This window comes from Pogoniulus pusillus, chromosome 4 (genome assembly GCF_015220805.1).
Source record: "Pogoniulus pusillus isolate bPogPus1 chromosome 4, bPogPus1.pri, whole genome shotgun sequence".
Classification (NCBI taxonomy): domain Eukaryota; kingdom Metazoa; phylum Chordata; class Aves; order Piciformes; family Lybiidae; genus Pogoniulus; species Pogoniulus pusillus.
In genome coordinates this window covers 12,400,411-12,416,290 of record NC_087267.1, presented here as the reverse complement: position 1 = coordinate 12,416,290, position 15,880 = coordinate 12,400,411, and the positions used below count along the sequence as shown (strand labels likewise).

General features: G+C 42.8%; 1 protein-coding gene across 8 annotated transcripts in view; it reads left to right on the top strand.

The window, feature by feature from the left end:
- The window catches only part of ADAMTS20 (ADAM metallopeptidase with thrombospondin type 1 motif 20), a 95,158-nt gene extending 81,070 nt beyond the window's left edge, over positions 1-14,088 (top strand). For 3 of the 8 annotated variants that reach the window (XM_064142204.1, XM_064142203.1, XM_064142210.1), the window contains exons 30-39: positions 553-726; positions 1,385-1,555; positions 3,659-3,859; positions 4,968-5,097; positions 5,252-5,346; positions 5,446-5,540; positions 5,957-6,090; positions 7,078-7,169; positions 10,757-10,861; positions 12,407-14,088. In XM_064142204.1, the coding sequence (XP_063998274.1) occupies positions 553-726; positions 1,385-1,555; positions 3,659-3,859; positions 4,968-5,097; positions 5,252-5,346; positions 5,446-5,540; positions 5,957-6,090; positions 7,078-7,169; positions 10,757-10,861; positions 12,407-12,496 (1,287 nt within the window). In that variant the 3' untranslated portion in view covers positions 12,497-14,088. Of the gene's footprint in view, positions 1-552; positions 727-1,384; positions 1,556-3,658; positions 3,860-4,967; positions 5,098-5,251; positions 5,347-5,445; positions 5,541-5,956; positions 6,091-7,077; positions 7,170-8,683; positions 9,635-10,756; positions 10,862-12,406 lie in introns of those variants that run through there. The other 5 variants (XM_064142208.1, XM_064142207.1, XM_064142205.1 and 2 more) reach the window with 5 other exon arrangements.
- Positions 14,089-15,880: the final 1,792 nt, after the last annotated feature.

Here is a 15,880-nt window from a genome sequence, read left to right as displayed (position 1 = left end):
AAGGAATCACAGAATCATAGAATCAACCAGGTTGGAAGAGACCTCCAAGATCATCCAGTCCAACCTAGCACCCAGCACTAGCCACTCAACTAGACCATGGCACAAGTGCCTCATGCAGGGTTTTCTTGAACACCTCCAGGAATGGTGCCTCCACCACCTCCCTGGGCAGCCCATTCCAATGCCAATCACTCTCTCTGTGAAGAACTTCCTCCTAACATCCAGCCTATACTTTCCCATATTTGATCTTGAAAAATGTTAACTTTAGCTTTTTTTTGTGTGTGCCTATGGTGATCGTTCCTACCGTGAATTGAGTTAGGCAGGAAGATCAAGCTTAGATTCATTGATTTTCTCTGCCTGCTACCAATGGTGATTTAAACTGTAGTTTTACATTTTGAACAGAAATTTCTTCAGAACCAATGACATCACTAGTATGGTAGCAGTTGTGAAGTATTATTTAAATGCAATCCAAAGAACTTGTCACAGTGGCAAATGTGCCACCACCTGGGGACTGTTTAATTTCACACTAACGTAACTGATGTTGGTCAATTTTAGTGTTCTGTATCCTGTGGAATGGGGATTCAGCAGAGGGACATCTACTGTCAGGTGAAGGGCCTGGGTCAAATGAATGAAGCAATGTGCAATCCTAATACTCGTCCCGTTAGCAAGAGGCACTGCTGGCTGCCTGCCTGCATGCAGTACCAGTGGTTGGCAGATGACTGGGAAGATGTAAGTAAGGCTTTCAACTTGCATGAAGTAGTAAAGTGATGCCTAAATGTTTTCTTTCATTTCCTTTCTTTCATTTTTTCCCACACTTGAATACATTTCTATGTAGGTGTATCCTCCTGCCATGGGAGGAGGTATGAAGACACTGCGGCCAAAGGCACAGGCTCAACAGATGGCTGCTGCCCAAAGCTGCCACTGGCTTCACTAATAGGCAGTTTTGTTTTCTTGTATCAGTGTAATATCAGATACATGTTTCCAGGGAGCCTTTTTGGTTTGTTTTGGTTTTAAGGCCAATTTAATCCTTTCGTATTTCACTTAAATCCTTGGCATAATCTTTTCATACAGAAGAGCTGATGTTTTCACTCAACCTGTCATCTTTATCTCATACTCATAAACTCAAACTCAAGGTTTCTCCTTGATCTCACCCAAGAGTTCAGATGTTGTGTAGTCATATCCTATTGGGTTTTTTAGCTGAGTGAAATGACCTGAACTTTGAAAACAAAGTAAAGGATTTTGATTCAGTGAGTACTTCAATCCAGTTCTGATAAGAGGTGTAAAAATTGTAACTCTCTGGCATTTACTGGTGTGTGTCAGCCGGCAAGTAACTGTTCTGTAAATGGCTATCTTCATCCCAGTATTTGTGACTGTTTTTCTCACTCAGTGTTCGACATCATATAGAAGAAAGGAAGTATACCAGAAGGTTAAGTGTGTGGATGAAAACCGGCTTCAAGTGGATGACAGCTTCTGTGATCCTGCCACAAAGCCCTTGTCAACCAAAAACTGCAGGGCAGCTCCCTCTAAATACGTGGTGCTTACAGGAGAACTGTCACAGGTAAACTAATCATAGTGTTCACACATCTTTTATACAACTTTACATTTAAGAATGCTATGTTGCTGTAAAGCATACATCAAATGTGCAGAGTAGAGAAGAACAACAAAGTGTGTTTTCATCTAGACATGGAGGCCTAAACATTTTGCACATTGAACGTTCCAATCTGCTATGATTTACTGCAGTGACTGTTGTCAGTGTTCTGGTAGCCCCTCTGGGATCTATGAACACCAGTTAGAGGACACCTCCTACTACTACAGGATTTCTTTGCTGGTTCCCAAAAAACTTAGCAGCTCATCTCACTGAAGTAAACAAAGATTTCCCTTCACTTCAGTGGAGCGACAAATCAGTGCCTTGTTTCCCTCACACATCTGCACTGCCCATGTGAGCGTGTCTCTGTGTGTGCTGCTGCTGAGAGGGAACTGCTCTGGAATGTCTGTGATCTGTGAGAAAAGCCTACCGTGGAACTAACCATCTCCTTGACTGCATGTCTACTGCAGAGACAGTATCACAGTATCAACAAGGTTGGAAGAGACCTCACAGATCATCAAGTCCAACCCTTTACCACAGAGCTCAAGGCTAGACCATGGCACCAAGTGCCACGTACAACCTTGCCTTGAACAGCTCCAGGGATGGCGACTCCACCACCTCCCCGGGCAGCCCATTCCAGTGTCCAATGACTCTCTCAGTGAAGAACTTTCTCCTCACCTCCAGCCTAAATTTCCCCTGGCGTAGCTTGAGGCTGTGTCCTCTCGTTCTGGAGCTGGCCACCTCAGAGAAGAGACCAACCCCCACCTGGCTACAGCCTTCCTTCAGGTAGTTGTAGACAGCAATAAGGTCACCCCTGAGCCTCCTCTTCTCCAGGCTAAACAATCCCAGCTCCCTCAGCCTCTCCTCATAGGGCTGTGCTCAAGGCCTCTCACCAGCCTCATCACCCTTCTCTGGACACGCTCAAGCATCTCAACATCCCTCCTAAACTGGGGGGCCCAGAACTGAACACAGGACTCAAGGTGTGGTCTAACCAGTGCAGAGTACAGGGGCAGAATGACCTCCCTGCTCCTGCTGACCACACCATTCCTGATGCAGGCCAGGATGCCACTGGCTCTCTTGGCCACCTGGGCACACTGCTGGCTCATGTTCAGGCGGGTATCAATCAGCACCCCCAGATCCCTCTCTGTTTGGCTGCTCTCCAGCCACTCCGACCCCAGCCTGTATCTCTGCATGGGGTTGTTGTGGCACCCTGCACTTGGACCTTCCCTTCTGCACATTGATGCAGCAGCCCCAAGGTGGCATATGTTGAATTACAGGCTTTTGCCAAAGGGAGGATCAGAAATTACTTACTGTAGTAGTGTAAGGCTTATTGGAAAATGCCAGAAAGAGAAATCAGGCCTTTCCTGAAAGTTCAGTGCAGAATGTCAATAAATAAGAGCATTGGATGTAAAAGAATAGAATCATAGAATCAACCAGGTCGAAAGACACCTCTGAGATCATCCAGTCCAACCTATCCCTCAGCCCTATCCAGTCAACTAGACCATGGCACTAAGTGCCTCATCCAGTCTCTTCTTGAAGACCTCCAGGGACAGTGCCTCCACCACCTCCATAATGACGATAAAGTCTATATCATTCATTGGCTTACTAAGAGGGATAAAACAGCAGTGTATAATCAATTTTGCTCTCTTAGTGCTTGGGCTCTGGCTTGGTCGCGGTTCCTTCACCTCTCTGACTCCTCCACACTCTGTGCTAACCCTTTCCTGGTAACATATGAGGCCTTGCTGGGTTTCTGGCTGGAGTGAGAGAAGAAGGTGGCCTTGGCCATTCTGGGCTGTCTTTGTCCAGGGGGAAGGACTGGATTTCTGTATTATTTCTAAATTGTAAATAATTGCATGTAATTGTAAATACATGTAAATGTATTTTCTATACATGCCTGTAAATTTGGCTTGCTGTAAAATAGAGCTTTATCTTACTTCCAAACTTTCCGAGCTAGTCTGGTGACTTCCATTTTATCTGGGGGGTAATTTCTCAACCCACCACACTTACCTGTAGTTGCAGTGCCGCAGAAAGGTTGTTTCATGGAAATAACGCTTGTGCATGTGGATTTTCTCTTAGTGCTCGGCCAGCTGTGGGTTTGGTTACCAGCAGAGGATCACACAATGTGTTGGAATCCATTCTGTTCAAACTCTGCATGCCCATGGCCTTCGAACAGTAACGTACCGAGAATGCCCAGTGGAGCCATCCCCCTACACCTATAAATGCAATATCAAAGCGTGTTCGCAGGCAGCTACCTGGAGAGTGGGGAAGTGGACCAAAGTGAGTACAGATGTATCACAGTATCACAGTATCAACAAGGTTGGAAGAGACTTCACAGATCAAGTCCAACCCTTTACCACAGAGCTCAAGGCTAGACCATGGCACCAAGTGCCACGTCCAATCCTGCCTTGAACTGCCCCAGGGACGGCGACTCCACCACCTCCCCGGGCAGCCCATTCCAGTGTCCAATGACTCTCTCAGTGAAGAACTTTCTCCTCACCTCAAGCCTAAATTTCCCCTGGAGCAGCCTGAGGCTGTGTCCTCTTGTTCTGGTGCTGGCCACCTGAGAGAAGAGAGCAACCTCCTCCTGGCCACAACCACCCCTCAGGTAGTTGTAGACAGCAATAAGGTCCCCCCTGAGCCTCCTCTTCTCCAGGCTAAACAATCCCAGCTCCCTCAGCCTCTCCTCGTAGGGCTGTGCTCAAGGCCTCTCACCAGCCTCGTCGCCCTTCTCTGGACACGCTCAAGCATCTCAGTGTCCTTCCTAAACTGCGGGGCCCAGAACTGAACACAGTCCTCAAGGTGTGGTCTAACCAGTGCAGAGTACAGGGGCAGAATGACCTCCCTGCTCCTGCTGACCACACCATTCCTGATGCAGGCCAGGATGCCACTGGCTCTCTTGGCCACCTGGGCACACTGCTGGCTCATGTTCAGGCAGGTATCAATCAGCACCCCCAGATCCTTCTCTGTCTGGCTGCTCTCCAGCCACTCCGACCCCAGCCTGTATCTCTGCATGGGGTTGTTGTAGCCAAAGTGCAGCACCCTGCACTTGGAGCTATTGAACATCATCCTATTGGACTCTGCCTATCTGTCCAGGCAGTCAAGGTCCCGCTGCAGAGCCCTTCTGCCCTCCAACCCAGCCACATCTGCCCCCAGCTTAGTGTCATCTGCAAACTTGCTGATGACTGACTCGATGCCCTCATCCAGATCATCTATGAAGATGTTAAAGAGGATGGGGCCCAGCACTGATCCCTGAGGGACACCGCTAGCAATCTCCTATTTGATAGCTGCCACAATTGTAAATTAATGCCAAGACTTATTTGCTGACATAATTCTGTTAATTATTTACTACCTTCTAAACTAATTCTTGATGGCTGTACACATCTAGTGCTCAATGTCTTGTGGAGTGGGAGTAAAGGAGAGAACTGTAGAATGTATGACTGAAAATGGCTTATCAAGTGACTTGTGCCTGCCACAATTAAAACCAGATGCCAGAAAGATCTGCCATGAGGAAGAATGTAAGTGACAGCTGTAATGTTTGCCTGAAGTTCATATTTTCCCAGGTTGTTATATAAAAGCTGTAAATATATTTGAGCACTATTATGCAAAATAAGTCCTAAAACTAATCTCTATTCATGAATCATTAATATGATTTAATAACTCATTTTGAAGGTGACATTCTTACCACCTGCAAAGATATTCAGATCAAGAAAGGAATTAGAAAAGATGGTGAATACCTACTTAATGTTAAAGGAAGAATGATAAAGGTACTCTTAATATTTATGAGTTTTTCTGAGCACATTTTTTTCATAAACTATTACTTTTCTAATAAAGATTTTGCTAAAGGACTGTATTTTCTGTTCCAGATTTATTGCTCAGGCATGCACTTAGAGAATCCCAAAGAATATTTGACATTGGTAAAAGGTGAAGCAGACAACTTTTCTGAAGTATATGGATTCAGGTACAAAAATAGTTTTGCAACTTCATGAAGTACTTTTATTGCTTCCAGAATAAAAGAATAAAAATAATACTTAGCTTTTGTGAGGACAAAACAGTAGATATTTTTTCCTTGATTTTCTATTTTGACTGTGCAGGCATATGAACATGCATGCAGAACTGCAGATACTTCCAAGCTGAAGTTGCACTGATTGCATTAAGTGGTTATCAAAATTTGCTGTCTTGACTTCAGTAGAAATGGCTTCAATCCACTCCAGTGTTTCAGTTGAGCCAAGATGAGTGCTAAGCTTAGCTTCTTCTTCAGCAAATGTTGTTTAGGGTTTTATTTTAGGCAGCATAGTGCAATGTGATTATTTGTCACTGTGATGTTGTGTTATAGAAAAATGCCAAGAGGAAAATGAAATCTTTGCTGTTCTGCAGGCTGCAGAATCCGTATGATTGCCCTTTCAATGGGAGCAGAAGGCAGGACTGCGCCTGTCGAAATGATTACCTCGCAGCTGGCTTCACGGTTTTCAGCAAAATAAGATTTGATGTAGCTTCCATGCAAATTAAAAGTAAGCATTTTGGCAGTTTTAACTAAATTAACATTTATGACCAATTAAAAGGTTGAGTTGTGCCATTTTTGGGGTAAAGTCCTTATTTCCTTAGGATTTCAACAGGGATTTCTAAGGAAAAAAAAATACTGAGAAATCTCCAGCATTTTGCTTTTTAGTTTGTCCCAAGTGGTCAAGGGATGTGAATCTTGCAGATCTGTATTTTTGTGTGTGTGAACTAACTTCAGCTTCTAATGTTTTTTTCACTTTATTCAGTTTCCTTTTAACCTATGGTATATTTTTGTGGGAAAGTCTTCCTGTGCCGCAGTTAATTCCTGCTCTCACCTTGGCAGACACACTCAAATGCACAGGGAATCATGCAGTGCTTTCAAGCCCCTGCCTGAAGGCCTCAAGATGCCCAATGACCAGCTCACTTGGAGCTGTGTCCAAGTGCAGACCCTTTCTCCTCCCAGCTCTCTCCTGACTCAGAAAGAAAACATGGCTTGTACGTTGGACTGATCATAGAATCATAGAATCAACCAGGTTGGAAGAGACCTCCAAGATCACCCAGTCCAACCTAGCACCCAGCCCTAGCCAGTCAACTAGACCATGGCACTAAGTGCCTCATCCAGGCTTTTCTTGAACACCTCCAGGGATGGTGCCTCCACCACCTCCCTGGGCAGCCCATTCCAATGCCAATCACTCTCTCTGGCAAGAACTTCCTCCTAACATCCAGCCTATACTTCCCCTGGCACAACTTGAGACTGTGTCCCCTTGTTCTGTTGCTGGTTGTCTGGGAGAAGAGACTATGTTATGTTAACCAAAATGGACTATTCAAAACTTAGCTTTTAGTTTCTAAAAACCAGCCCAAACATACAACAAAAAACCCCTTATCCAAACCAAACACCCCCCCCCCCCCCCCCCACCATGCCAATGCCTTTTCACACTGAGTTTTGCCTGAATGTCTAATGCAGCAGTTTCAGTGTTGAGTAATTTTCTGTTTTCTAGCCACAGATTTTCTTTTTGCTCAGACTATTTTTGGGAGACCAGTTCCATTTGCTACAGCTGGAGATTGCTACAGTGCTGCAAGGTGTCCACAGGTATTTATAATTTCTCATCCCCTTGAGAATGAGAGTGGGAAGAAAAATCTGTGACTGGCTTAGAGCCACAAGGTTCCAAATCAGTCTTCTGTTCCATTCAATCTGCATATTACATTAATAAATAGGGTTTTTTTTTTATTAATAAATAGCTTTTTCTTTCTCTTTTCTCTCCTGTTCCAGCATCTATTCCCTCTGTCCTCATTTCTCTCATACTGTTTACTGCACACTTTTCCTCTAGACTCCTTGTGTGCTCATTTCTTTCCGGACTGCTCCATGATGTGAACAAAAAAAAAAAGTAAACTGGGGCAACACAAACATTAACTTAAAAATCAATCCAAATGAAATACTAAGGTACACACACTAATGAATGTAAGAATCTTAAATTATACTGCTGAACAGGATTGGTTTCCTCTGGTAGTCTTCAGAGATATGAAGCATTAGGAGAGAACCATTAAAAAGATTAAGAAAAATGCTGCAGGATTACAGAAACGAAAGGCACTGGAGGAGAACAAAGACTGAAAAGGGACTAGGGGGAAACAAAGGATAAATCATGTCCAGAGAGAGGGAGGGCAATACATTAAATACATAATACATAAATACACACATGGAGTCTAGAGGAAAAGTGTGCAGTAAACAGTACGAGAGAAAAGAGGACAGAGGGAATAGATGCTGGAATAGGAGAGTTGAAACAATCAAACAGTAACCTCCTGAAGAAGGATCTTTAGGCACTCCAACTGCTAATGAGGATCCAGCCTATGGACTCATTGAGAATTAAAGTGAAGCCCTGATCTGTGTACTGCATGTAGACACTGGGCTCTCTGACCCAATGTATTTACTGCACAAATATGTTCATACTGTGGTATCCTTCTTGCTAATGCAAGGCCCTGTCTGAACTAGGCAACCTAGGCTGCCTTTGGAATCCATTGGCAGAAATGGAATTCCATTTCAGTTAATCTTACCCTGTTAAACATCTTAAGATGTGCATACCTGTTTTCACTGATTATAAAGGGAATTAAGATCAACTAGCTCAGGCTTGCATGGAGTCAAATCCCTGTTGTCCATCTGCCCTAGGTGCTTAAACTTAAGATAGGCCATGTAAGCAGATGCATTCAAGGGCAGCTAAAGACAATTTAGGTACAATCTGGGGACAAATGAGGTGCCTAAATTCATCAGACTTAGCCCCTGACAAGAAAGCAGATGGAGGTGGTTGCAGTATTATATACCTTCAACCTCAAAACTCTTTGGGCTTAGTACAGTACAAATCTCTGCTCTGTAACTTCTGTTGGGAAGTTAGTTCTGCTTACAGGGTCTTTCACTGATGCATTTCAGTCTACAAGATCTGTGCTGAAACTAGCACTTACACAATAAAATACTTACAGCAGTAAGAAGGCTTCCATTCTTGCACGCTCAGCCCTTGAAATCTGTTCCTGGCCTTAAGCATGCTGCATGACATATCAGACAGCTGTTAAGCTGTCATTAGAATTGTACATAGCACTTCTCATTCATTTTTGCAGAGTGGTATCACTGTGGATAAACTTAACTTTGGGTCTGTTAGTTGAGGAAGCCATTCCACACTGTATGGATTTCCTCCAGATGCTTTCTTCATTATATGAAATCTTCCACTTTGTTGGACACTTGAAGAACAACTTACTCTATCCCTATGAGTTTATCACAGTATCACAGTATCATCAGGGTTGGAAGAGACCTCACAGATCATCAAGTCCAACCCTTTACCACAGAGCTCAAGGCTAGACCATGGCACCAAGTGCCATGTCCAACCTTGCCTTGAACTGCCCCAGGGACGGCGACTCCACCACCTCCCCGGGCAGCCCATTTATGTTAGCTCACTGTAAAAATGAGTGCTATAAGTACAGCAGCTTTTCATAGGAGTGCTCTCAAAACAAACCTGCCACGCTGAGCAACATGAGACTGATTTTTTTAGTGAAGGAGATTGAGTGAATCAAGAGAATAAAGGCTGACTGCTGTATTTTCACACATGCACACATACATATACCCACACAAATATTTATACATAAAAAACCCCTGACTGTCATGATAGTAAGAAAAGAAACCCAGAAACTACCCTATGTTATAGAAATGTTATCTTTGATAAAGCAAAGATTATGGATTTAGGCAATTTTAATTAAACCTGATTATAGAAATTCAGTGAGTTGTATGGAGATGCGAAGGAGTTTTCTGATTGTGGAGTGTGCTAGTTTGAAGCAAGCTAGAATGTTTTGACGAGAAGAACTAGATTACAGGCTGTGAAAAGGAGAACAGAATGATATCTACTTCACTCATAGGCTTACTGAGAGATACAAGAAGAAGAATCAAAACATCAATAAGGCACTTCTCTTGCTGGGGAGCTCCGAGCTGCATCTCTCTCTCTAACCTCACCCTCCATTTCTCTGACTAACCCACTTTGCTTCCTAACCCCCTGGCTGAACCTCCATTCTTCCTTGGGACTGGGGTGAGGTTGAGAGGGGTAGGGGGAAGGTGAAGGGGAGGTTGGGAGCCCCTCCTGGGGACTCAGGTTTCTGGGAGGGGAGTTGTGTTTCTGTATTACCTTTTACCTTGTATATTTCTGTCTATAACTGTATATACTGTAAATATCTGCTTGTATATTGTGCTAAGCTGTAAATATAAGCTTCATTCAATTTCCAGTGCTGGCTGAGTCTAGTCTGGGTGATTTTCGAAAGTGTGGGGGGGTGGGGAACACCCAAACCATCACATGGAGCTGTCTAAACTGCTTGTTAGGCTTTTTGTGGAGATTGTACTTCTTTCCAATATAAAGCACTTCTGTCTGAATAGAGTGTAATAATTTTCTGTACCTCAGCTTGTTTACCAAGCCAGTGCAGTTTGTTGCTTTTAACATATTTCTTGTGCTTGCATAAACGGACCTTGTTTTGAAGCTAGATTTAGGGGTGGAGGGGAAGGTTTTGCATAGGCATATATTTTAAACTCAATTTTTGAATGGCTTGTGTTGAGAAACATTGCATTTACAATAAATTTCTTCATTTAACTTCTGCTTACTATGTTCAGTTATGCTATTTGTTATTTTCCATCTCTTTTTCAGTATAAGGTGATGGTGCTAAGACAGTGTACATGGAAATAAGAGTTTTAGATGGCTGAGAAGTGATTTGACTGTAATTTCCAGATAGCAGTAGGTCCTGACTGGTTTGTTTCCAAAAGGTTCAGGCCCTTTAAAACAAAACTCCCAGTCTTTCAAGAAAGACAATCTCCTTCTTCCATGTTGCAAGCCTGCACTTTTTGTAAATTAAATTGTAATGTGTAGGAGGGAGGCTAAAATAGTCTGAACTGTCTGACGTTAGTTCTGCATTCAGGGTGCAGGCAAACATTACAGCTCAGCTGAGGCACAGGTACTGCCTCTCCAAAAAAACAAATGTTACATACCTTTGAGTACTTAATGACTAGATATACCCTAAGTGATATGTGCAGATATGCCAGTGTAAAAATGGCAAGTGTTTTAGTGCTTTGAGCTCTATTTCTCAGCTCTGTATTTTACCTTTTTCTTTTTTTTTCTTTCCTTCTTTTTGTTTTGCTTTGATTTGTTTTGCCTTTTTAAGGGACAGTTCAGCATTAACCTGGCTGGTACAGGTCTGAGATTATCCCATACAGTTAGGTGGATTGCTCAGGGGAACTATGCAACTGCTGACGTGCACAAATCACAAGTAAGTCAACGTTGTTTTCATTTACCTGCTCTTATGGCTTGCAGGGTCACTCTCCCAGAGGTGATGACTCCCTAGTGATAGCTAGTTGTGAATCAAATACAGTACTCAAGCTCTCTGGCCCATCTAAGTCTTCTTCCAGATACAGTGTTTAATCATGCTGCCCAGAATCTAATTGAGATCAACACTCTCTACCTGTGGTCTGCGGGAAGCTGGTGGAGGCGAGATCAGGGTGCCAATGAGTCGACTCAGCTGCTAGCAGTGCAGTATGTTTTATTAAGGCAGCACACTCAGGAGAGGTGTGCACAATTAGTTTAGGGCTGGCACAAGTGGATGGTACAGACTGGCTCAGAGTTATGTGTAAGGTACAGACAGGTTGCCCTGTATCAAAACAACCTGCTGTGTCCCCCCCCAGCTGTGTGCGGGGTGCTCATTGTTTACAGCTTGGTTTCCTGAGCCAAAGGCAAGCCCAAGGACACTTCCCAGCACGGGTTCTCATGTTTACCAGCTCACATCCTGCTAGTGGGAGAATTCTTCCACATCTGCTTATGCTTCTCTTACTGTTTTGAGAGTTAATTAGGTTTATTAAAGGTTTTAAAGATGCCTAGTGATACTTCTAAAAACAAAAAGCACAATGCCCCCCCAACACCCCTCACATTTTGTTAAAGGTACTACTGAGGATACCTACAAATAACTTACCTGCAACTCAATTCATGTGGGAAACCAATAGAAGAGTGGGGCAAGAACAGTGAGCATGCATGGTTTAAGAGAGCATCAGTTGGTAAGCCAGGAAAGGCAGCATAAAGTGAGACTGATAAAGGATCTCTCTGCTCGTTTTGTTAATCCAATGCTGTCTTTTGATTTAGTATTTGTAGCTAAGGATTGCCAAAAGATCTATTGTTGGCAAACCTCAAACAACTTTTTGTACAACTGTGAGTAGGTCAAGGGAGGTTATTCTTCCCCTGTACTCAACACTGGTCAGACCACACCTCGAGTACTGTGTCCAGTTCTGGGCCCCTCAATTCAAGAAGGATGTTGAGGTGCTGGAACATGTCCAGAGAAGGGCAACAAAGCTGGTGAGGGGCCTGGAACACAAACCCTATGAGGAGAGGCTGAGGGAGCTGGGGGTGTTTAGCCTGGAGAAGAGGAGGCTCAGGGGTGATCTTATTACTGTCTACAACTACCTGAAGGGACATTGTAGCCAGGTGGGGGGTGGCCTCTTCTCCCAGGTAACCAGCAATAGAACAAGGGGACACAGTCTCAAGTTGTGCCAGGGTAGGTATAGGCTGGCTATTAGGAAGAAGTTCTTCACAGAGAGAGTGATTGGCATTGGAATGGGCTGCCCAGGGAGGTGGTGGAGACGCCGTCCCTGGGGGTCTTCAAGAAAAGCCTGGCTGAGGCACTTAGTGCCATGGTCTAGTTGACTGGCTAGGGCTGGGGGATAGGTTGGACTGGATGATCTTGGAGGTCTCTTCCAACCTGGTTGATTCTATGATTCTATGATTCTATTCTTTCCCTGTTTGACTGCTCTCTCTGTCTGATTCTCAGGATGGTACTAAAATATACGGAAGATGTGGAGGATTCTGCGGAAAATGTATTCCTAACACAATTATTGGTCTCCAACTTCAAATACAATGAGAACTCTGATGTGGTAAGAAGATCAAAGCAGGGACATCAGTCAGTTAGGTGCAAATTGTAGGTGCTGTGTATGTGTATATTTTAATTCTTCCATCTCTGTAATGTTCATTACTCTGATGCTCACTATGAAGAATCCCTGTTTTCTTCAGTGTTCATTCAGGGATGTATCATCTGTTTGTGGGCTAGCGAGTGCATAAATCACAATCATAAGCTCTCAGGTTTTAATGGAGAAGCATTCATTCAATGTACAGTACATACTTTTGCACTGAGGTCACTACCATTGGTAGCACTCTAAATTGTACCATAATTGTCATAGTTTACCTGCAGCTAATCAGTGAAAGTCTTTATGCAATATTTGATGAAATTGATACCCTCCTGGTTTGCTTGATCAACTCTACTAAAATTAAGGAAGAGTCATTGCTATGTAGAGGAGACAGGTAGTAAATTCATGAAAACTGTTTGGGAATTATCTGTCAACAGATTAAAGCAGAAAAGTATGTAACTAACATACATTTGAGAGATTCTATAGATCTGTGTCTTTCTCTGTCAGTAAAAGCTTCTTTTCCCTGCCTTCTCTTTCGCTATATCATTTGTGATGCTTAAATACTGGCAGTAATCCTGAGAAGTGTGGTTACCCTCTGTGTAGGACGTGTAAAACATCCAGGCTTAGTTTTGCTATGGTTACAGGGAAAGAAGATAAGCAAACAAACTGCTTAGAAACCTGATCTTAAATCCCTGCCTCTCATACAAGTATTCTGTGAAAAGCAATGTATGCTGTCTACCCCAGGATCTTGTATGTGCTTGTATGAATACGTATTTACTTAAACACTTGCCATAGACACTCCCTTAAACTGGCTATAGCGTGTGTCCTTCTTGCATTGCAATTCAACATAATTTCCAGTAACTTTAGTCAAACCTCTTGGCAGAGGCAGCATCAAGCTCCATGCTTGGTGCTTTTGGTGTCCATCTTTCACCCGGTTTAATGTTTCAGTGTTTGGAAATAGAGTTCTGACGCCTGATAGTTAAGGTTATTTCTTCCAGGAAAAGTAGATGTATGAGAGTTGCAAGGTAAAAAGAAAAAATCATCTAGCTCTTTGGTTTCTTGTTTTGTGTTACTGTACAGCCCAGAACTGCAGAAATATATACATATATGTTTTAGGGCCAGCTCTCAGGTATTCAAACTGAAATTTTCTATGTTCTCAATAACACAGAGTATGAAGCAGACAACCAAATGTGCTTTTCCTGGCAATGTACACCCTGTAAGACAAATACTCATTTTGCATGCCAGTGCAATTGGTAGATCAAATGGCAGCTATATCATATTTTTACCCACAAAGAGTTAGGCATGAATTAACAATATGTACTAATTAAAACCAATACTGTACCACAGAACTGTTAAGCAGCTAACTTCTTAGATAACACATGTAGGCAATTATTTTGTGATCTCTGCATCAGAAAAGTGTTTTTGCACTATGTGCCTTATGTTAGTTGTAAACATTAATAAGAATATAAAACATTATTTTCCTAGAAATGTTTCCATTTATAATTTATAAAATATTTATGTAATAAATATCCTTGTGTGAATGACAACAGATTACTTTTGCCTTTTTTTTTTGCTTTGTAGTATCAAACACTCAGTACACAATGTTGCAAAAGCATTTAAACTTGGTTGTGAACAGAATGACTACCCTCCCAACACCTCTTCACAGTAATATGCATTAACTCATACTAGAATTACTGCCATGCAAGCAGTTTATAGTCAGGAATGTTTTCCATGGAAGCAAATCCTGCTTCAGAGGAACAAACTCCATGTCTTTGTGCTCTTTCTATTCATTCTCCCCTATCCACCTGTACCTTTCCTGGCAGTTTGCCCTGTACATAGTTCATTGAAGTAACGCAGAAGACTGAAACAACCTTCTTCATCCTGGTGCTAAACTCAGATTGATTCCTTTATGTGGTCCCTTAAAAAGTGTTTTAGTAGAAGGGGAAGTTTTGTCCACCTCCATCCCCAGGATGACCACTGAAATCCCTGGCTTAGGAAGTGCTCAGCTCTGCTGCCACAGAATCACTCTGAGAATCCAGGCCTGAACAAGGTGACTTTTGATCAAATATTCAACACAGTATTTTTTTTATTGGGCAATAGTAATGATTTTTGAGCAAAGCAGTATTTTCTGTAACTGGAGCAAACTCTTTTGACACAATGCCAACTTCGAATCATAGAATCATAGAATTAACCAGGTTGGAAGAGACCTCCCAGATCATCCAGTCCAACTTCTGCATAAAAGAGCACGTCATTGTTTTGTACTTTTTACATCCTTTTCCCCCCCTTCTTCATCCTTTGGAGTTTCAGCCATAGTGTAGAGAGAAAAAGAACTTGGGTGTTATGGATATTTTGTGAGTTCCTTGTGTTAGGATTTTGATTTTGTGGAGAAATTTGGCTTAATCAATCACCCCATTTCAACTTACTAATTTTAATCCTGAAGGCAACTTAAGGAAAACATGAGCCTTATGATCAGCTCCGAAGAATTTGAAGATTTGATGATGCTGACATCTTAGAAGGTTTGTGCAATGAAATGAGAACCAGAGGTTGCACTTGCAATATGATATTTCCATCTCCTTTAATTGACGTTGATGGAGATTTCCTTTGCTCTGGGCAGCTGAGATGCCAGCCAGTCCTAGAATGCTCCCTGCGAGCTCCACCTGGTGGGTCTGCATATGCCAAGCTGTCCCTGACTGGTCACAGTCACGCAGCTCTCCAATTTTAGGTGATGTTTAGGAGATGAAACATTGAATTAGCTTGTCACTATTACATACAGGAAAAAAAATCAGATATGGTAATAATTTAATACGTATAGATTACTGTAGCAACACTTCTTCTAGGGCATTTGCAATGCCATCATTGACAGCATCAAATGCTAGGTGACACAACTGCACTTGCTTATGTGAATGCATACACACTTATCTGAGTATTGAATGCTGACTAAATGTTACTCATGTTTACTAATAAAACGTTACTTGGTGTGCTGTGAAATGGTTTATTGGCACCTGGCAATATCCCTGGCATCTCTTGATGAAGACATCTAGATGTAGTCCACTTGTATTCCCCAAAGATTACATCTGGGAGGTAGAAGAGGAACAGAAAACCATGGCTCTGGATCCACTAACAGGTCTCCATCCTGGCTGAATTCATCCTGGTGCGGTCTGTTGTGCCACTCTCTCTGTGGAGAGGAACAGAACATACACAGACATTTGATCAGGGACACACAGAAGTGTTGTCCACCTTCACAGGATGAGTGGTGACAGTGTGATTTCAGCCTTTATATCTGTCTCTGCAGGTTGCTGGCAAATGGTAGTGTACTTATTTCTTCTATCTGAAAGGCTACA